The 23219-nt window shown below is 41.0% G+C and overlaps 1 protein-coding gene across 1 annotated transcript in view; it reads right to left on the bottom strand.

Moving 5' to 3' along the window:
- Positions 1 to 23219, bottom strand: part of LOC139664915 (syntaxin-binding protein 5-like) — a gene marked incomplete at both ends in the record, with an annotated part of 104398 nt that overhangs the window by 65182 nt on the left and 15997 nt on the right. The window contains 2 exons of the mRNA XM_071543915.1: positions 10174 to 10308; positions 21167 to 21267. Of these exons, the coding sequence (XP_071400016.1) occupies positions 10174 to 10308; positions 21167 to 21267 (236 nt within the window). The remainder of the gene's footprint in view (positions 1 to 10173; positions 10309 to 21166; positions 21268 to 23219) is intronic.

The raw sequence follows: 23219 nt of genomic DNA, 5'->3' as shown, positions 1-23219 counted from the left end.
TATCTTACCTGGTGATTAAATTAAGTAGTGGTAAATGTCAAAGTATTTCACTTCAGGCACTGTGTGGGATCATTTATCCAGCTTTATTGAAAAAGGACATTGGTGGAGGCCAATTAAGTTCATTTTTTCAGTGTACCTTCTCCTCTCTGTTGGAGGCAGTGTGCTGAAATAATTCTTTGACAGACTTGTCTACTCGAAAACAGGAAAAACTTTGTCAGGCTGTCCATATCTGAAAAGAATTCCTCCCAATCGCCGCTTTTGCCGGTTTGTTAGCAATATTGTTTTCCCCCACGGTGGGCGTGGCTTTCAAAGTACTGTCTCTATTGCAGAACCCTTTTTGGTGCTATAAAGAACCCTCTTAGAAAGGTTCTCTATAGCAACATGCTCAAATGGTTCTACATTCCAAACCAACCAAACTGGTTTCTTTATTCTCATTTACTGTGTTTTTTATTTCAACAGATCACATTTTTCTTTATGTAATTACCCTACGGTTTTATATAGAACCAAAACCAAAACTAACCTAACCAAAGAAAACTTGAAAAACTATTTTTCTGGGTGTGAATGATGTTCATATGATTTTTTTTCTTGTTTTGGGCAAAATCCATGAGTAATATGCACCAAACCAAATGGAGGTTTTACATTATGCTTTGCTTAGTGACTGTTACAATGTAAATGCACTCATCCTTTTTTAAATCAAATGATAGATTAGATATTGTAGTACTACACAATACAAAAAATGCTGGTACACAGTGAGGCAACAAACTGTGTTGACCACTTTTCAGTCCAGTCATACATCAGAGTATGCAGTGTTTGGGACTTCCTGTGTGATCCAGCAATGCGTCATCTGTGACCAGCCGCTGCCCTTGTTCAAGGGTCTTTGCTGCAGACTCATTGCTCTGGCAGCAACTCAACCACTAAGATAATAAACCAGTGAGTCCACCAGCCAGCCAGTCTGCAGCCAGCAGTGCTGAGGCTGCAGGGCTACAGGTTCGTCGACTCGACATGCTCCAGTTTCAGCGTCTCAGCCGTGAGCCGATGACCTACATCCCAGCTAGAAGACTCTTCCTTGGCTGAGATAAGTCCCTCCGACACATCAGTGACTCAGTCAACAGTCTACCCACAATCCCTTTCACCCAGCGCAAAGAAAGCCGAGCAATTCAATCAAACGAGCTCGAGTGAAATCCTCCTTCCTCCGTTTTCTTGTCGAATTTCGTCTTTGCGCTGCGAGAACTAGATAATGAGAATTATTATATTTTCGCGAGGCTCACAAAGGATTACTTTGTTTTCGTGTCCTCCCACCGTAGCAGAGAAAACAATCTGTCGCCATGGAGCTTTAGATGTGCTTCCCCTCCTTCACTTTTCATCTTTTTCCAGAGCTCATCTGTAATGGAATATCAATTATTAAAGGAGGATTTCGCTGCCTCGTCTGTGAGACACAGTGAATCACAAACCCTTAATGCAGGATTAGAAATGCAATGTGCTTACAAGACACTGCTCCAAAAGAGAGAAATATTAAAAAAAATATTGCACTCCTTAGCGTTGTTGGGTGTTTGTGTTCTACGACAACAGACACACGTAAGGGTGGATTTACCTACCAGACTGACAAATCTGAAAACTATACAAAAACTGACAGTGACCCAGACCATATAGTCCAGACCAGTTAACTGCTATAATATCCAGAAATAATAATAGTGTGCTTGCAGCAAGTACACTAAATATGAAGCTGGAGTAAATAACACTGCTGGGTTGTGTGAAATGAGGGGCTTGGCACCAATGGATTAACATTATTGTAAATATTTTTGGTAACCCTTTAAATTACAGGCCATTAATTATGTAGTGACTGGAAATAACTAAGTAATATCCAAGTAAAATAGATGTAATAACTAGTTATATCATTAGAATGACGGGTAATGACTGAGTAATATACAAGTAAAAAATCTGCTTTTTACTGGGGTTTCTATTGTTTTCTGTTGTTATTTGTGCTATTCTGGAATCTGGATGTTCTGGTCTTAACTCTTCTAAGTCTTTTTTGAGAAGGCAGAAGATTAAAAAGGTTGTTAGCCGGGTGAGAGGGGTCTTTTAAAACTTTAAGGCCCTTCTTTTGTAGTCTAGCCTTACAGATTTCCGCTAGGGATGGCAGATCGCATCCGATAATTCTGGATGCAGTGCGTACCACTTTGTCCAACTGCCTCCTGTCCTCAGCTGACATGCTGCCAAACCACACAGTTATTGCGTAGGAAAGGATGCTCTCCACTGCTGCTCTATAAAATATAAAAATAATTACCAGTCATTCTAATGCTGTAACTAGTTATTACATCTATTTTACTTCGATATTACCTAGTTATTTCCAGTCATTCTAGTCCTACATTGTCCCTAGTCTCGCTCTCTTGTTCCTCTGTCTTTTTCCTCTGTCTCTTTGTCTCTTTCTCCTCTCTTGGAGGTGCTATGGAAACAAGCTAATTCCTAACAGCTGCCCAGAGCCAGGCTGAGCACGAACATAGTTATTCACACTGCCTCCCGGTGGACCTTGAATGCCCCCGGAACATACTCAAACCCACACCCACACCCACACCCACAGGCACCCAGGCACAGGTACACACAAAAGCAGGCAAAAAAAAAAAAGGGAAAAAAAAACACACTTGTACAGTACATGCTGGTGCCCTGCTTGTATATTCATATCCAAACTAAATCTAAACTTTTATTTGTTAGTCTTTTGGGATGTTTTTGCATATTTGGCTGTCTCTGCTGAGAAATGGCAAGAATTTATAACTTTGTAATACTGCAAATATGAAGAGAGACTAGTGTTATGATTGCTAGTGAGTTAGCTGTACCTCTCAAATACCTATAGGTTAGAGAAGCAGGTTTGTACGGATGGGACGATATATTGAAATTCAATATATCGCGATACGAAAATGTCACAATACGTATTGTGGGGCAGAAAAATTAATGGTGATATTAGCTCCATTTTATTCTGCTGTAGTAATCACAAATGAGACGCTTGACCATCACAGTTTCACAAGCTCTCCATCCAAATTATATTAATTGTACTTTGAAATGACATTTTTTAAATGGATGTTTTCATTCTAGCAAGACAATGCCATTGAAAAAGAGCATGGTGCACAGTGGACTTTCCCTGGATACATAAAGGTTACAAAAAACACCTAAGCGAGCACATGTAACACGTATGCATGAAACTCTAGCCTTCCTTTTATTTCCCATCCCATCAGTCACCAATCACGGCACCATTCACTCATTCCCATCGTCTTCCACCTCCCCCCCTTTGCACCGATGTCAATCCCTCCACTTCCCTCCTCTGGAAGTGTCAATGGAGGATGGGAGGAATAGAACTGTAGCACACATTTCTATTAACTGGCAAGTGTTTCTTCCATTCCCTGCGGCTCTCCATCTCTGAGCTTCGGGGCTACGTGCGGGTCCACTGCCAATGATGGCGGCCAAGAAACGCCGAGATTACATTAGCCTGATAAACTGGGGCTTAATGAGAAAATAATGGAATAATTAGGAAAGCGCGCAGAGCATTATGTATCTGTCTAGAGGGAATCCGGGAGGAAGCGGGTTAACGTACGCAAACGAGCAGTGGGGTAAATACTAGAAAGACCAGTAGTCGATTTGTACAAAAATTTCAGGGGGGGATGGCGGGGTCTCATGGGGACAAACAATTTGATAGTGGCAAAGACAGCATGGAGGGTGGGGGACCAGCTGTTTACCATTCTGTTTATACTGTAACAGCACAAAGATAATTCTATACTCAAAAGACACACATGTTAGGGATGTTAGGTATCAGATACTCCTGCCATTGCCCTTAACCAAGGCACTGGGCTCAGAATTGGAGTTGGACCCTGGGCACTGCTCCTAGGTAGTTAGGATGGGTCAAAGACAGAGGACAACTATTGCTCTATGCTATTACAGGATGCTTCACATCGATGAATCCTGTAATGTACTGGACATATCACTATACAGTTGTTAACCCATGAATGATAAATTGATAAAATTCAAGATTTTATAACGTAGCCTACCTCTGTATGTTTGAATGGAATTCTTTTATATACTTATTATAATTTAATGGAAGGTTTCCATCACACTGAGCACTAACAGCTGCAAACATAAAAAAAAATGTGGCTGCTCTTTGCTGTCTCCCTGACCCTGACTCTCTCAATCTCTTGTTGCTATGATACTGAGAGAATGGACATTAACTTTAAAAGGTGATCGTACAAAATATCATCCATAATATTTATTATACAATGGCCTGGGTGAATACTTTATTCTGATTGGCTGGAGGGGTGTTGGTCATTTCAGATAACCACATGGCTCTGACATGGGCATCACTTTTATGGCATCAACAACATCTTTAGCAGAACCAGGAATACACTTATTTTAGCTTTATTAATTTGTACACATTGAGTCACCTGAACTCTGCTGGTCTGTCTCCTCTAATCTGTGACTCCTGCCTCCGTTTGGCTCTGTTAAACAGATCAGTGCATGTATTCAGAAGTTACAGGACTGATGGCTGTCTATAGGAGACTTTTTAAATGACTATATTCAGTTTAACTCTCTGCAAATTATTTAGCTAAAGCTAATATTTAGTTACAGTTAATCAAACAACAATAGATAGCTACATATTCCTTCACTCTCCTTCCCCTGCTAGGTAGCAATAGTTACACTAGGCTATAGTAGTAAATTTAGTTACAACGATGGCTCATGTGAAAATGACAATATTTCCATCTGTTTACTCGTTAAATTCACCTGAACATGTTGCTTTATCGCTCACATTGGGCTGAAAATAAGACAGAATGTCTAGATGATTCTTTCTCGACAGTTTCACAACACAACCTGTCAGCTCCGCGGCTCAGATTGAACCGTCTGTACCTGTCATTTGATTGTGTGTTTGTTTAATGTGGCCCAGCTTCCCGGTTGGGTGGAGTTTTCCGTTTTTAAGGACTGCGATTGGCCCGAAGGTCCAAACACCGGCAAACTATGGTGTTAAAACGAAATGAACCAGTTGTTTATTAAACGCTCTGTTTATTTTTTCAGAACTGGAACGCGGGTTCCTTCGTCACATTCACTCTCGGAACGCCGTTCTGATGCTTTTTTCCTCTGTGAAAAGATACGGGGCCAGTCAAAAAATATTCCCGACCGGTCCACAGTTAGAGCCTCTGTGCCCGTATTGAATAGATCCCCCCCATCGATTTCCCTCTTCTAGCTCTATTTTGATTTGAAAGCCACAGGTTGCTTTTCTTTCTTTTATAACACAGGCATTAAATCTGGAAGCGTCACTGGAGGATAGACCCAGACGAGAACATTATGGGTAGTGCAGTTTGAAACCCGCCGGGGGAATAAGGAACAAAGAACGCGGAGCTATATTGCGTACTTTATGTACTTACTGTACTGGAGAAAGGGAGAGAGAAGGGCTGAACGGTTTTTTGATGGATGACGCTCCGGAGAAACAGGAGAGGTAGGGGTCTGCGGGTCTGCTGTAGTCCACATCCATTGGGAGAACAAGCAAGCAGGGAACTCTAATGTTTATGGGCCGCGTACATCCCATTTCTGTCAGCACTTGAATCATATGAAGATTAATGTGGCATCCGCACACAGTTGTTATTAATGGGAAAGCAAATTCATGTTGGATCAACAGCCTCGCCGTTCATTTGATACTGGATGAGATGAAGAAAAAAACATCCGATATGTAATGAAGCGTCATCGCCTCAAGCTGCTATTCTCAACAACATGACATAATACATGGCAAAGGCCAATGATTACGTAGCACTTTGTGTGATAATGTGTTATATATGATTGTGCATGTGTGTGTGGATATCTGTGTGTTTTTTTTAGTGTGTAATTGGTTGAATTATTTGTTTTTCTCTTGAGTTTCAGGCGAAGGGGCCCTAGTGTTTAAAGCATCAAAATCATGCTGCTTAAGTAAAGATTCTTCCACTGTCATACCTACATTATATATTTTTGTGTTGTAATGTTTTACTGTCATCTTTAACCCTAGTGGTTAAGTTTAGGCAACTAAAACATCTGTGGTTAGGTTAGCGTTAAAAACAACTTTGGTTAAGTCAAACTTAGGTTAGACAACTGAAGCAATTTGGTTAGGAAGGTTAGGAAGGTTAGGAATTGAACCCAGGTTGTTGGAGTTGAAGGTAAATGTATCGGTATGTATTTCCATTTTACGACATTGTACTCAGCAGAGATAGCCAAACATGCAAAAGTTTATATGGCTAACATTATGGTAGATAATGCTAAATAAACTTGCTGATAATACACAGGCACATTTGGGGCAAAATTTGCTGGCAAACGACATGTGTATTTGGCTATAGCTAGCTAGTTAACAACAAGCTAGCTAGCTTGCTAGATTAAATGCTATATAAAAACAATCACAGCTATTATTTCCTTGCTGTGTTTACTATTTAGTAGCAGTTGGACCATTTTGAAAATAGTTTCGGCTGAGGACAGTTTACCTGACCGATTTTCTTGTCACTGATTGGTTGATGTTGAAACCTTGCGAGCAATGCTTGCTCTCCGATCAAACTTGGCTAGATTTCAAACTTCTACATTATTTTTGGTGAGAAAATACTTGCAGCAAAATTTTGACAAATTTTGTCCCAAATTTGCCCCAAAAAATTGCCTGTGTATCATCACCTTAAGAGCATAGAGCCAGAAATAGTAAAAGTAGGCTTTTTTCTTTCGGCTATATGCTGTTAGAATAACATTTATTTTGCATTATCAGTGTGTGGCTCTCTATCTATTCAATCTTGAACTGTTCTGAAGATTATACATTTTGAGCATGTTGGTTGCATTTTCATGAATAGGCTTAAAAAACACAAATTAAACGTTAAATTCTGTTCACTGCAGGAATATGCTGGGGCAGAGTGTGTACCGGCTGGTGTGTTTTTCCCACTTCGCCTCGCCTGTCCTCGGATATCTAATTTTAGAATAAATCTCTTGAAATCAAAATTCTGCATTAAATGTGTTGTTAGTTGTCGAAGCAATTTGAATTTCAATGAAAGCCGGGCCCTTCTGTTTGGGCACAGTGGCCCCAATAGCATCATTGCCATAACAGATTTGTTTCAAGAGAGCGTACTTTGTATTAAATGACTGTATCTGTGGATAGTTGTCATAGAAACCAATCTTGTGAGGACTCGCGTACGCGCACGAGTGCAAACACACACATGAACGTGACTCACACTCGTCTGCTGTTCGAGCGGGGGGGAAAGATTCAGTTCCCCCCCGTGCTCTCTCTGTGTTCCACCGGGGGGAAAACACACAGTCCCTCCTCATCCCTATTCATGTTGAGTGGATAACACTCAAACAGTCAAACTATGAAACCTCCCCAGCCCCTGTGTGTGTGTTGATGAGGCGCGAGTCAGTCTCCTCTAGTTCAACTTCCCTTGAACTCCACTTCAGAGGGGCGCAGAGTGCTGACAGAATATAGAGAATGTGGTGTACGTTGAAACAGGACAGAATGCTTTTATGCTTTTATCTATCCTGACAGTGATTGTTGACTCTCTACAGTCCCTCCCCATCTTCTCATGTTCAATCAGCACGTCTGTACACAGCATCTATATCTGTAAATAGGCTCGGGCCGATTGAATATATATATTATTTTCAGCAATATCGAATACCCCCCCCCCCCCCCACACACACACACACACGGCCGCAGCACCATGTGTTGATTAGATCACAATTGCATTTCAATTCAATTCAATAAAGTACATAGAAAGCAGATACATTTCTCTATGTATCTGCTTTCTATGTACTTTATTGTTAATTATTTTTGGATGTTTATCACCCTGGGTGGTTTGGATGGTTAACCACACTTGCCATCATAGAGCTTGTCAGCCTGTGGGTGTGCATGATGTATAAATATGGGTGTGGTTTCCACTTTTCAAACATTTTGACCTGATGAAGATCCAAATAGGATCGAAACATTGTTATTATTAAACTTTTGTGGCATGGAGCAAGTGTGCAGGCGTTATTCCTTCTTTCATTGACACAGTTTTCTGATAGCCTTGCACCTACGTGATGTGCGTGTAACTACTCTCCTTCAACTAGATCACAATTGCGCAAATTTTTTAACTCATAAACCTATAATCTACTAGTGGTAAAAAAACCCCAATAATAATCACAGTGGTAGTGAAAGATTGGTCATTTTACTTCAAGTGGGTTCCATTTTCCACAATCAGCCCGTTTTCCTGGAAACAGCAGGAATGAGCAATTTACACCAAATGGCCATATTTTCCTCCGATGCTTGAATTATTTAGAAGAAATAAAATACACAAAAAAAGAAAGAAAAGAAAATACTGAGATTTGCACCCCTCGTTTTTGGCTGCTTGTAATTTGTGGGTGATCTGGAAATTGAAGCTTATTCTACTGTTGCGCTCATTCTAATTCACTCTGCATAAGAGTTCCAAAATTTGGAATTTAATTTAAGACCAATTTAAAAAACAAAATAAAGAAAGAGTCCAATTGTGTTTAGTGAAGCAGATGGGGAGCAGACAGTACTAACCCTGTTCTGTATTAATCTAAGAGTGGAGCGCAAAGGAACCCGTCACTGCATGGTGGGAAAAAAACTGCATTTAAGGAATTTTAATACTTTATTTTTAAGATTATGTTTTTGCAATTTCTGCTTTATTGGATAGACGCAGGGTTAGGGGCTCCTTCTGATTGGAATAAGTTACCTGTAAATATCCGTTCTGTCATTTAAAAATGTTTTGTTTTCTCATTTTAAAACAGATTGCCTATGTTTTCAGTAATGCCATCACTGTTCCTTTATTTCCTTTATATATAGATTGATCCTTTTCTTTTTTTACTGATTGTGTCTAGTCTAAGGTTGTAACTTCTTTTTTTTCTTTCTTTTGCTATTTAGTTTGTCGTTTGTTTGGTTGTTTGTTTTGTCATGGTTGTGTCTTGTACTGTTCTGTTTTCCATTCGTTTTGTGAGTATTTGTTTGGGACCCCCTTGAAAACGAGATGATACGTCTCAAGGGGTTTATCCTGATATAATAAATTTCTCACTAGAGAGAGACAGGAAAAGACAGTAGATGAAACCCCAAATCCCTACTGCCAGCTTTGTGGCAAAGAACCATCAAACCCAACTTCTTGGTGAGATCCCCAACCCCTGTCTCGCTCTCTGAAACATCTAGAGTGATTGGCAGACAGTCCTCCCACGCGCACATCAGTGTTGAGACTGCTCACTCTAGTCTGGGCTGTCACAAGGCGACAAGATGGCTTAGTACGAGAGCGACTTGTGACTGACACTGCAGCAGGGGACTTGTCAGGGTAACACTGGAAGGACGCTGCGTAGGTGGGTGAAAAGAGGAGAAACAAACAGGCGTGCGGCGCAACCGAGCGAGATTTGTGTACTTAATGCTTTATAAGTCATCAATCTACAGCATATGCCGACTCGACTGTCAATAGTTAATAATAAAATAATAAACACAAGCGCGTGTCAAAGTAATAAAGTCTTCTGTTGACTAACGGGGTGATCTCAAGCCCTGAAGTGGAGCGTTACACAAGAGCTTGACGGCCTATTGTAAACTGGGGACATTATAATAAGATAAGGGTTGTTGATGCAATGCGATGCCATTTTCCCTTAAAGTCTGTGGAATAGTAGAGGTGCAGCCAGCATGAACACCGCTTTCCAGCAACACACTGTAAAAAATAGCCATCTTAACTAGTTGTGTGTCGTCTTGTATCGAGCCTTTAAAAAACAAAAAAAACCCATATTATTCTTAAAAGTAAATCAATGAATCAAGTGACATTATCTTGATACTAGTGGAGTGATCCACCTTATTCAAAATACTGTCACTAAATCCTCCAGACAGGTGAAACTGCATAGGAAACAAGGAGGAGAGGAGGGAGAAGGAGAGGAGGAGGAGAGGAGGAAAGAGGAGAGGAGAGAAGGGAGGATTAGAGAGAAGAGGAAAAGAGATGAAATCTCCTAATCCCATTGGCAGATTCTTTTCACTTGTTTTAAGGAAAGCAAGATTTTAAGTCTGTTACTTTGTCATTCATCCACCATTGTACTGTATGTACTGGATCCACAGCCATCTACACCTCTTCATCATCATCATCATCATCTCGCTGATTGTCATCATCACCATCATTATCATCATCATCATCATCAGTGTCAAGTTTAGGAGCATTAGCAACTCACAGTTCTATGGCCTTGTTCCACATGATGACGTATCCGGACAAAATGAAGGACTCGATGTTGACGATGTGTGTGTTCCCGCGCTCCGTCCCCACATACAGCCATTTACTCTGAAAGGGAAGGTGGCAAAACGTGATCCTGCAGGAGGAAGAGAAACAAGGGAGGAAACAGGCCGGGTGTTAGAATGGGAACAGTCACACAGCGGCCTCAGCTCCACTTTGAAATGACTTGTGTGTGTGTGTGTGTGTGTGTGTGTGTGTGTTTCCATACAGTATACACCCTAGCCTACAGCCAAAACTCCTTCCGTGAATATATCCAGCCCTATAACTCTCCTCCTCTCAGCTAAGCCGTGTGCATTTCAATTTCCGCAATTATATCATGATTATAATTGGGCTAATTGTGTGGACTTATTGGTTTAGTACAATAAGCGGATGGCTGACTTAATTGAAAATACTCGCAATGAGACTTTCCTCCAAATTACTATGAAACAACAAAGGGTTTTACAGAAAATGTTTGTCCCTTCTAAAAATGCACAGATCTATGAAATGTCCATTGGTCTGAGCTAAAATCAATGAGTGGACACAACAGAAGCCAATGGGACGAACACAAGCCAGCGGGCTGTTATTTCAATGGGGCAATTTTGGCAAAGCAATTACACCGGTTAAAGCTGCTTTCTAGCCATGATGATAGAGACGGCTAGCAGAGCTTTATGAAAAATGAAATTGGTTGCTATAGCCTACTAACTAATGTGAATAGGACTCTGCATACTGTCAGTATGCTTGGCCAGAGGTGGGGACTCCAGTCACATGACTTGGACTCGAGTCACAATTGTAATTGCTTGAGACTTGACTTGATGCATGAAAAGAAGACCTGAGACTTGACTTGACTTGGGTTCTGGTGACTTGGGACTTTGATGACTTGAAAAGGTTTCTAAAGTCTTGACTTGAGATCTTGTGTTTGTGTAAATGACTTAGATTGAAAGTGATGAGATTTGTTCCAGCAGACGACTGAATTTAAATTCTGTTTTCTGAATTTGTATGGAATGATTGAATTTATTGAAGTTGAAACTGATTATAGAAATCAAACTCATGATGCTCTTACCAAGTTTTTATCCTATTAAAACCATATTGCATTGAAACGTCCTAGATATTTAGTTTTCTTTAAGATATTAAATTGATACTGGACTCTTGATTTGTTCTGACTTGACTTGCTGTTCTACATTTAGACTTGAGAGTCGACATTAATGACATGGACTTGACTTGGTAATCTACATTTAGACTTGAGACTTGACTTCAGACTTATGCCTCAAGACTTGAGACTGACTTGGGACTCGAGCGAAGCTGACTTGGTCACACCTCTGTGCTTGGCACAAGAACCCTGTACCTACCACATCACTATCAGCCTCCATTCACTTCTCTTGCCTTCTACGTTGCATCTCCTAATTCTCAGTGTACTCTCTTTATCTTAATGAACTTCTGCACTCACAGCATGTGAGCTGGCTGCTGAGGAACACCATGGCAAAGAGTTCTGCCCCTCAAAGCATACAGCTGAAATCTATTGCTTTTGAAACACTTGCCAGAGGTGAATGCTTGCACTTGTCTTTTTCCTGTTCTTCTATGACATTGCAGAGCAGCATGTAAACACATGCACTACAGACTTGAATTGGCCCGCCATTTTTCATACACTCACCACTCCCCTGTAACATGCAATCTTAATTATGAAATCATTAGCACGTCAATAAATAGCCATGCAGCCAAGCGTGATATTCGTGTGGCATACCATAATAATTCAGAGGTATGTGGCGCAAGGCTGCTTAGGCTGTAATTCCTCTGGCATTAGCATCCATCATCTTTGTAAGCACCTTATCCAGGGAATAAAGATCAACACACACTAATTCAGTCTTGTCCATGCTGATTACCTCGTCAGGATGGGAGGATCGCTGGGCCCCAGCTCAGCACCACCCCACCTCTACCCACCCAGCGAGAGACAGGATTATTAGATAGAAGACAAATAGCATGGCAGACAATTCAATAAGGATTTAGGGGCCTGGGAAGATGACAATACTCAAACTGGCAGGAGAGGGCTGAAGAGCAAGAGAGGATCATAATTGAACTCACTGTTTTTACAGTGTTACTGTTAAAAGCGTCCTCTGAGGCAATGCGTCTAGGTATAACACACCAAATTTACATGTTTTAGCAGAGCATGCTCCCTGATTCTTTTCTACGGAACGGATTGATGTTCTTCAGCACTGCAAAAAACATCCATCTTAGTCTCATATTCAGCCTTAAAATCTTATTTTTCTTAAACCAAGAGAAGAATTCTGCCAATGAGGTGAGATAACTCCATTTGTTTCCAATGCAGTTTCACTTCTTTCAGGGATTTCCAATAACTGAGTGTCAATATCCTGAAACAAGTCAGAATCAAGGCAGATCACTGCACTACTATCAAGAAAATGACACTTGATTCTACAAAATTCTTGAAACAAATTGATTTGCATTGGAAAGAAGTGAAATTATCTAACGCCATTGGCAGATTTTTTCACTTATTTTAAGAAATTTATGATTTTAGGACTCATTGACTAAATGACTTGTCAAGATGGAGATTTTTTGCAGTGAGGGATCTATTGTCAGTTCACTATAGGTCACATAGTACAAATCATGTATGATCTTATCAAAATGTTTTGAATCGTTCTTCCAAATTGCCTTTATTCAACAAAAATGTCCATAATAACCCGCTGATTCATAATGATTCTTCCCCTGCACGAGAAATCAGCATTGAGAAGGAGGCCTCTTCAGAGAGACCACTTAGCACTGATGACCTCCGTCATCTGCTGCGCATTTGCATAATTGAAATGTCACAGGAATATCAAAAAAGAAAAAATCAAAGCCTCAAGCTTTTAGACGAAAACAAGGGAAGGAGGGAGGAGAACCTGGCAGGAGGGAGAAGAAGAAGAAGGGAAGAAGGGGAGAATATGCAGGTCCAGAGGGCAATTTGGGGGAAAGTCAAAGGAGTTGTTTTGACTCCTGACAGTCGGACTCAAAATTATCAATCAGAGAGGACAGGAGGAGACGTGGGTTTAGCCGCCAGCTGGCAGGCCACCGAAAGACCAGCTGAGGAACAAATAACCTTAATGAAGTAAACAGACAAAGAGATGGATTGAAGTTGTCATCTTTTGGCGACGTCATCCGCGTCACTGCCGACTTCCCACCTGCTCTGCACGAGACGTGACGCTACTGCTTAAGGGATTCATCCCAAAACTCCATAAATCCACTCCAAAATGTTACCTGTTGAATGTTTCAACACCACAGAGGATTGCAATGGTGCTATTTAGTATGCAAGAGTCTTAAAATAGCTGATATGTTAAATGATGTTGTATTTTTTTTAAGGGTAAGTGTCCAATTTTGTCCAAAATGCAACTCCTCAAATGCACAAGTCAACTACTAATCAAAGGGCCTGTTTGATTAGTAGCTCATTAGAGTTTGTATTACTAGAATATGTACTGTGCTTGTGTGTTTGTGTGTGTGTGTGTGTGTTGGGGTTGGGGGTAGGATGGAAAACTGAACTTTCACGTACACACTGCCAGAATTTGTGACAACCAAACTCATGAATGAGAGTAAAATTACTAGACTAGTGTATGTGCAGGTAACAGGAGTCACTCCACTCCTCCGATCTCGCAATAGCTGTAAATAATCTCTGTTACCATAGTAACGTTTACTTCAAATCTATGTGGCGGTTAGCATCATCTGTGCTTTCAATTTACTTGACACCAGTAACACGAGTAACCAGAGGTGTCAATTTTTTGACACAAATTCAATCAGGAAGACTACCTAAATCCGCCCTCCTCTCTAGTTCGTTCATGCTTTCTCTTTACCCAATCAGAGTTGGTGAACACTTTCCCTCTTTTTCCAGAGAACCAATCAGAGTTAGCCATCACTTCCATCTCTTTTTCAGAGGGCCAATCGTCTAAGTGATGGGAGTATAAACACACAACCTATTATGCTATTGTGCTACTCACAGACCTTCACCCCTCCACCACCCCATCACCACCAATGTCCAGGCTCCAGAGGAACTCCTCATGGGAACATCCTAATTCCTACATCCATCCATGGGTGTGCACCTAACTTTATGAATGGGAGGAGTTCTTCCATGGAGCTTACGCCAAAGTTTCCATCATGTTTCGCTCCTGAATAAAGTTTTCATTTGAGCATTCAACCTAGTCTCTCCTGATTGAAATAAACTTGATAAACTTGATACTTTTATGCGACGCACTCCCTGTGGACACAACATCTGGGTTGCTCCCAGACTGGTAGAAGCAACTGCAATGTTGAGGAAACAGGCTGGATAGAAAATCTGAGAATATCTCACTTACTCTCACTTAATCTGAGAATATCTCACTCACTTGCCAGTACAAACTCTCACCCGAGTTTGTACTGGCATGAGAATGAGTAGATAATGACCGAATTTTGATTTTTGGGTAAACTATTCCTCTAAATTCGGTAGTCAATACTTGCACTTTTCAGGTATTGACTACCACTTTACAGGATTAAGCACTCCAATGAGGAGTGACGACCATGGTTAGCTGCAGTGTGTATGTAGCCAGTGTAACAGTCAAGGAGAGGTTTCTGGCAGGAGATGGTGACTGACAGTTATCGCACAAAGCGTTTCCCTCCGCCATTTCCAGTGACTCACAGTTAGTTCTCGGGGGATTCTGAGGGGGTGTTGCGGTGCTAATTGTCAGGGGTTTAGCCTGGAGACACAGAGCTAACCGGCAGGTCGCTTCCCAGCCTCTGATGGATGACTCACGATGGCCTTTTTTCTCCTTTTATCTGAGCGTATGATTCACTGCCCTGCCACTGGGGAGCTGGCGGCTCTACCACCTACCAACTCACTACAGGTAGAAGGCTACTGAGTGATTTCAGCACCTTTGGAACAAGGCATTTTTCACCTTTGTGTGTGTGGGTGTGTATCATTGCCAAACAATAAAATCTAAAGTAAAATTAAAAAAAACCTAGTATACAATATTAAGTCAATAAATCTCACACAGTCCAAATGGAGAGGGAGAGTTACCTTGAAAGAACATGGCAGGATAGGGCTACAATACAATAGAGTCAATTGTATTAAAAAAAAAAAAATGTAATTATGAATTTTTTTTTTTAATGTTTGATATTCCCTCATCACTCCTCTGTTCTCATTTCAACAGTAGAATACTTTCATTTCAATTTTTCAATTTCTTTTGACTTATTGAATTATATTCTATACTGTTGATTCACTTGTTAGCTTCCCGAGTCAGTTGAAACTGAACCCTTGCTGAGGAATAAGAGAAAACTTGGTGGCAAATAAAAAACAATTAGATTAAAAGCTGCAGTTTTGAACTTTTATTACTTCTCTCACCTTTTTGGTAAATTAAAATGAAAGACTGTTTGCGCCGCAGCTTTAAAATTCATACCACAGCCAACACGGCTATAGAAGTATGTAGAAATAAAGCTGTGTGTGTGTGTGTGTGTGTGCGTGTGTGTCTTGTTAAGCCGTCCCAGGGGCATCACCGGATGGAAGTCACTCTCACAAAGGGACGCCCAGAGAGAGGTCTTCTACTGTGACATTCAACTTTGATTCATCCACTTAAAATGAAAGCATTAGTGTCCCCCTGCACTGAGAGTCTGTGGTGATGTACGGCTACAAGTACACATTTTTGACAATTTCCAGGTCATTAAAGCCAGCCGAGAATGCCCTGAATGATGATGATGGCCTAGTCGGGTGATATGCTGGTTCTGTTGCATGAAATTAAATGACAATCTGACTGGAAGCGTCCGCAGCCTTAAACGAGTATGTAGAAAGGCTGAGTGTAGATTGAGAAACACCAAACTTTAAAGCGATATTCCCCTTAGTTTTAACATGGAGGTTATTTGGCACTTAATCACCATGAAAACCAGAATATAAACTACTCACCAAGATCAGATGCAGCTGGACGAGTTTGTAGCGTTCAGATTTTTAATTCCCATTCATTTGAATGAGCCATGAAAATAGACTGAAAAGTGACATTTAACACGTTTGTGAACAGAGACGTGACACTACTGCTTAAGGGATTCATCAGAAAACTCCATAAATCCACCACAAAATGTTACCTGTTGAACGTTTCAACACCACAGAGCATTGCAATGGTGCTATTTAGTATGCAAGAGTCTTGAAATAGCTGATATGTTAAATGATGTATGTTTTTTAAGGGTAAGCGTCCAATTTTGTCCAAGTGCTGCATATCTCATTTTGGAATGAAACTCCTCAAATGCACTAATCAACTACTAATCAAAGGGCCTGATGAGCTCATTAGAGTTTAATTACTAGAATATGTACTGTGCTTGTGTGTGTGTATGTGTTGGGGCAGGGGGTTGGAGGTAGGATGGAGAACTTTCACGTACACACTGCCAGAATTTGGTTGTGACAACCAAACTCATGAATGATAGTGAATGCGGAGCAGACGGAGTAAAATAACTAGACCGTGTATGTACGGGTAACAGGAGTCACTCCACTCATCCGATCTCATGATAGCTGTAAATAATTTCTGTTACCATAGTAACGCTTATTTCAGACCAATATGGCGGTTAGCATCATCTGTGTTTTCAATTTACTTGACATCAGTAACACCAGTAAGAGGTGTCATTCAATCAGGAAGACCTAAATCCACCCACCTTCTAGTTCGTTCATGCTTTCTCTTTACCCAATCAGAGTTGACGATCACTTTCCCTCTTTTTCCAGAGAACCAATCAGAGTTAGCCATCACTTCCCTCTCTTTTTCAGAGAGGCAATCGTCTAAGTGACAGGAGTATTAACATGTCACCTACTATGCTATTGTGCTACTCACAGATCTATGCTGTATGCTGCTGTCGTTCCAGTTGCTGTGCTTACCTTCGCCCCTCCTCCACCCCATCACCACCAATGTCCAGGCTCCAGAGGAACTCCCCAGGGGGACAGAGCTTCCTAATTCCTACATCCATCCATGGATGTGCTCCTAACTTCATGAATGGGAGGAGTTCCTCCATGGAGCTTACACCAAAGTTTCCATCATGTGAACAGATTAAACAACAGATCCTGCTTTTAAGACTAAAGAATAAAGAATAAAGCAGTCTTGAGTCCTTTGTCATTTTGCATTTCTATTATTGCTTTACACTACAATTACTATTTAAAAATAAAAGTACATCCTGTCTTCCAAATCTCCTAAATGCTCTGCTATGTTATCTTCTATCAATAAAAATGCTATTCGGTGAAATTATGCTCTAAAACGTTAGACCCACAGTCAATTGAAAATCACAGCAGCAGGATCTGTTGTTGAACCTGTTCACCAATGTGTTAAATGTCAGTTTTCAGTCTATTTCCGTGGCCTCATTCAAATGAATGGGAAGTAAAAATCTGAATGCTACAAACTTGTCCAGCTGCATCTGATCTTGGTGATTAGTTTATATTGTGGTTTTCGTGGCAGTCAAGTGCCAAATAACCCCTGTGTTAAAACTAAGTGGAATATTGCTTTAAGTCCACCTTTAAAGGAGCTATTGGCTTCATATAACCAAAAAGTTAAGGATGCAAGAGCTGCTAATTTCTTTGATTTTATGTCTCTAATCAGCATAAACCTAGGTTCCTTTTCCAAACCACTGATAAGCTTGTAAATCCTGCTCTATCTCCTGTTCCTATCTTTTCAAACCGTGATTGTGAAAATGTTTTATCATTTTATGTTGACAAGGCAAACATTATCAGATCTAAGACTACATCCTCAACTGTCCTGTCCTGCCGAGCCTGTGTAGCCCTATTTCCCTATGTGATCTGTTTGATATAATTTTTCATATGCGGATGCCATTTAGTCCCTTAGACGTTGTACCCCCATCTTTCCTTTAAGAGGTCTTTAGTACTAATGGCCCAGAATTACTCTCTCTGTTGTGAGTAGCTCTCTTATTACTGGCTGTGTCCCTCACTAATTCAAGCAGGATATGATTCAGCCTCTGCTGAAAAATCCCAACCTTGATCCTTTCTATCCTCAAAACTAAAGACCCATATCCAAGCTCCCGTTCTTGTCTAAAATCCTTGAGAAAGTGGTTCCTATGCAACTCCTAGATGTGATGGAAAATAACAATATATTTGATAAATTCCAATCTAGCTTTCATCAGCAACAATCAACTGAAACCGCTCTCCTCAGGGTCACCAATGATCTCTTAATGCCTGCTGGTTCTTGTAAGTTCTGCTGCTACTTGATTTCAGTGCTGCATTTGATACCAATGCTCATGGTGTCCTGCTGGATAGGCTCAGGCAGGGGGTGGGTTTATCTGGAACTGCCCATGCTTGGTTTAGATCATAGTTGCCAAACAGAAAATTCTTAAATAAAAAATAATTCACTGCTTTCTAAGCTTATATCTTCATGGCAAGGACAAGAATAATATCTGGCCTTTAATGCTGTAATACAGCTGCAAAACATGCAACTTTCTTAAAATAATACATAAATTGGATATATTAGGCATTATTGGTGTGTTGTCTGCGTGTACATACACAATTGCTCCCGTTTGCCTGACATTGGCTTTTCAATAATGACGACAATAATGTTGGGACGTTTTAGGGTTTATCCTATTTGCTTTTGAGCTTGTTGCATGGGCATGGCTAGCAGTGAGCTGGTTGTGCCTATCAAAGTGAGGCTAGCGGCCACAAAGCAGGGAAGCTACAGCAACAACAACAATGGAGCAAAGCAGTAAGTAAAGAAAGTACAGCGAAGCTAAATGTGCAGCAGACAAGACCTGTTCAAAACTACGGTGAACATTGCTGTTGGTTTTCCATGCTGGTGCCATCTAAAGGAGACAGAAGGGCTGAATTGCGACACAGAGCTGCTTACTGATAAACATCTAGGATACAAGCCAGTATGCTAGGTTTGCAGTAAGCTAGTGGCGCTAGATTATCCCAGAGTTCATCAGACAATTCGTCAAGATGACTGACAAGAGTTGGGCATGAACTTCCCAGTTGAGGGTGGGAGGGCGGGACTAACAGTACACTTTACTGCTTTAAAAGTATGGAAAACTGCACAAAATCAAACAAATTCACCACTTTACTGTGATTTGCTTGTCCCTGAAAACATCTGCGTATGCCACTACTAGTAATATTAGCCTGCCGTCAATGGTATAAAACAACAAATGGAATGAGTGTAGAATTCCTGAATATTTACATCTGGAAAAGTTTGGAATTATTGACTGGAAAAGAATGTAGGAGCCCTGCAAGTAAACATTTAAGAAAAATAGCCGCCCACTATGCTCTGTTTCCTTACAGTCTGCATTCTAACAGTTTTCTAACATAAGTGACTGATGGGTAAAAGCCTGTCACTGGATTACAGAGACAGAGAGTTCTTCCCTTAGCAACTTGGAGACAAAGAACAAACTTCTCCCACTCATGATCCTTTAAGCCTTTGGTCAATTACAAGAGTAGTCCTGATCCTAGTTTTATGATGTGCTGTTTTACTGCGGGATTGAGATTCTTTAGTCTCTTACTGAAGTTTATTGCTCTTCTGTGATGAAATGTGACCGTGGAGAGAGAATTCGCCCTGTGACTCAGTTGAAGTCCTTGGCTTATAATAGCAAGATGGTAGAGCTTGCCATATGTGATTCACCACAAGTCAGACTTGTATTATCTCCTTTGACCCTGTGCTTTATGAACAAAGGAACCAGTCTGAAAATGTGGACTTTTCTGTTTCAAGGATTTGATCCTTGAATGAATGCGTTACATTCAGTGCAGTGAAATTCCTCGTCAGTGGCCCAAAAGATCACTTGGAGGAATGAATAGAATGCTTTTTTTCATTATGTAATTTTGTCATCTTTAGAAAGGAAATATGAACAGAAACAGAAAATAAGAACAGAAAATGTATCAAACAGTTTAATAGCGTTCTGTTACCAATTATATAAACTTAAATATGGATTTATACATTATCACCAGGGACTATAAGGAGAGAAATATGCATATTCTTCTGTGAATCATTGGGATTTATTATAATTAAGTTGTTTTACATTTCATATTTTCATGCAAAATTGTGCTTTACTGAATGTAGGCACTTTGTAAAACAATATAGTTCAAAATTGAGACAGACAATTTGAGATTTACCTTCAAATTCACATAAGAAAGTTCTGCCTTAAGCACCTCTGTTCCTCAGAGACGCAAACTGAATGTATCCTTTCAAGTTCACTTTCATTGTGTGTGAAGATTGCTCCCACGGATTTCTGTGAAATCTCTAAAGTGAGACAGGTCAGAGAAAGGGAGGAACGGTATAATAACTTAACTCTCCCGAAGCACTAAGCAGCAAAAAGCATTCAGTGCTAACCCGGTCAACAGTGACAACGTCTAAGTCTCTCCAGAGCCTGCTGTGACCCGTTTAGACTTCGGCTTTATGATGTTCTTGCGACCTTGTGATACACATCTTTACAGCGAGGGTCGGCATGTCTGAGCTTTATCAATGAACAAGGGGCATAAGAGAGTCTCAGGACGACTCAACTTATCACATCCTCCACATTTCCCTCTGTCAAACATTCCAAGACCTTGTCCTTAGTCAAAAAAGTTAACTTGGTCAGCGTAGCACTCTTCAAAGTTCTGAATCTCAAGCTAAGTTTGCCAAACTCTGAATTTTATTGCTTTACTCGGCCCCTTAACACTAATGAAAGCCACTCTCCTCGGCTGTTGCAGAAAGTCGGCAAAGTATTGGAAGGGTCTGCGGAGCGCTGGAGAAAAACATTCTGAAATATTGAGGCCAGAGATGCGAGCTTATCTCTGAGGTATTCACAGTGAACCTTGAGACATAGAGATTTATTCAGTCAAACATTTTATTTATTTTGGTATATACTCACCTAGGACAGTCAAATCCATCTTCCATTGGAGCAAGGGCCTGAACTGAGCAAGGATGCGTGTCTGTGCGGGGGTGTGTGTGTATGTGTGTGTGTGTTTGTGCGTGTGTGTTTTCATGTTTTATAGGGTGAAGATTTCTGCTCACCTCTCTCTGTTGAATTTTAGCGAATGCAGGATCGCCGGTCGCCTCTGACGGAGGTTCCACAAGTGTAGCGTGTCGTCTGCACAGGCCGTGACCAGCGCCCCCTACAGACCAGAAACACAAACATCAGCACTGAATCCTTCATCCTTCAAGGACACAGGCATAAAGAAGGCTGCTCAGTAACATACATGTGAAAAATGGTTTGTCAGGATTGTTGTGGACGGGGAACCGAGATGTTTGCAGTCAGTTTTAAAGGAAACATTCACCCTTGGATACTCTTACACTGTTAGAGGTCATCAATTTGTGCTGTTCAGTGCATTCCAGTCCAAGATTTGTAATTTACTTTTTTTGATGTACCCACTTAACCTTTGTCTACTTCTAGTAATTTCCGACATTTCCCACAATGCCTTTCGACCCCCCCTGAGAACGTGCCTGCACTTGTTGCATTCACTATGTGTAGATGTAAAAGTTTTTCCAGTCGAGAAAAAGAAAGAGTAGTCCCTTGCTCAAAACACTTCTTGTCTTGTAGCTGCATTGCATTCTGGTCTATTGAGGTTACATCGGTGAAAAATTGTGGGTTTAGAAAGAAGCCCTTGCTCTTTAATTCTGAGGCACTGACACCAAAACCTGACATATTTTAGACAGTTGAAAAATGTTCTGCTAGCAAACTGTCTCACAAAATGGACCCAGAAATGCAAGGTACATCACAGATAGCTATTTTGTAACCGTGTTAAAGTGTTTTAGGGTGACTCTTACCTTTAAAGGATGTAAATATAATAGGAAGAGACGTGCAAGGGAAAGAGAAATTGGATGTCACTGTGTATATTGGGGTTGCATTTTAATGCCAGGTGTAAATATAATCCAGCTACATCAGACCCAGACACAATCTAGACACAAGACACATGTTAATGCCGGGGGTAAAGGCAGCAGAGTCACACAACCAGTCAACACCGCTGCATTGAATGCATAGCATCACTATGCAGAGGACTGCTGACCACACCAATGTTCACACCAGGGCTAATGAAAGCAGCCGGTGGAACTGTTTCAAATCAATAGCCAGCTCTCAGTGCAGTTTGGATGTGTCACCGAGCACGCTGATAATTAGCCCTAATGAGTTTGGAATTGAAAAAATGGCGGTGAGGTGGAAAAGAGATGAAAGAGAGAAAGTACCTTGAAAAAGGTAGTTAGCAAACTGGTGATGGAATTCCTGGAATATCGTGGAATTTTGAGAGGCATTATTCCAGACAGGGGAATTGAGGAATGTGACAAATTCTCTGGGGAAGTCAGGGAATTGTACAAAAGGAATTACACCAGAACAACTTATTTCACACATGAATTGCATTGGATGGTGGGTTTGAGCTGTTTTTCTCCATAGCAAACCTAACTGTAGCGGAAACCAGACTGTTTACCCCTTTAGAACTTCTCTGAGCTGGAAAACATTAACAAACCAGGGGTGAAAAACATTTTTAGGTCATGGAAGCACTTAGCTGACTTAGGGCCGGATCTACTAACGTCACAATGGCAGGCGCTGTGCAAAAGCAATTGCGGGTGCAATTGGTACCGGCAAAGCAAATGAGCAGAGGCGTAGATAATTAAAATTGCAACTGCACATATATAAGGGCCAAACAATGAGCGCAATAGCCCGTTTGCTGCAACTTAATGATGGACAAAAAAAGAGCACATTTCTCTCCAGTTGAGCTGGAAGTGTTGGTGGTGGATACAACCCCAAAGAGCTCTCTGCTGCAAAGAAGAGATGTTGTACCGGCGTGTAAAAAGACACTCTGGGACAACATAACAAAGTGAATGCAGTCGGGCACCAGAAGTGTGATTTAGCAGAGGTAAAAAAGCACTGGTATGATATATGAACCAAAACGCTTGCCACAAATAAAGCCTCTGCACGATTGTGGCGGCTCCTGTGAGGAAGAGCCATCGACACCCTTGGAGGAGCAGGTGCAGCAGACCCTGACTGAGACGCAGGTGACAGGTGTGGGAGGGATGGAGACCTTCTGAAGGTACGGTTAAATATAGCTGGAGAAGCCGCACACACACCTCTCTG

Source organism: Centroberyx affinis, unplaced genomic scaffold, assembly GCF_046629955.1.
Source record: "Centroberyx affinis isolate AG114_WGS23_722 - 3 ecotype Tasmania unplaced genomic scaffold, CSIRO-AGI_Caff_v1 ptg004402l_1, whole genome shotgun sequence".
Taxonomy (NCBI): domain Eukaryota; kingdom Metazoa; phylum Chordata; class Actinopteri; order Beryciformes; family Berycidae; genus Centroberyx; species Centroberyx affinis.
Note: the sequence above shows the minus strand (reverse complement) of the source record. Positions and strands in the feature narration are given on the sequence as shown.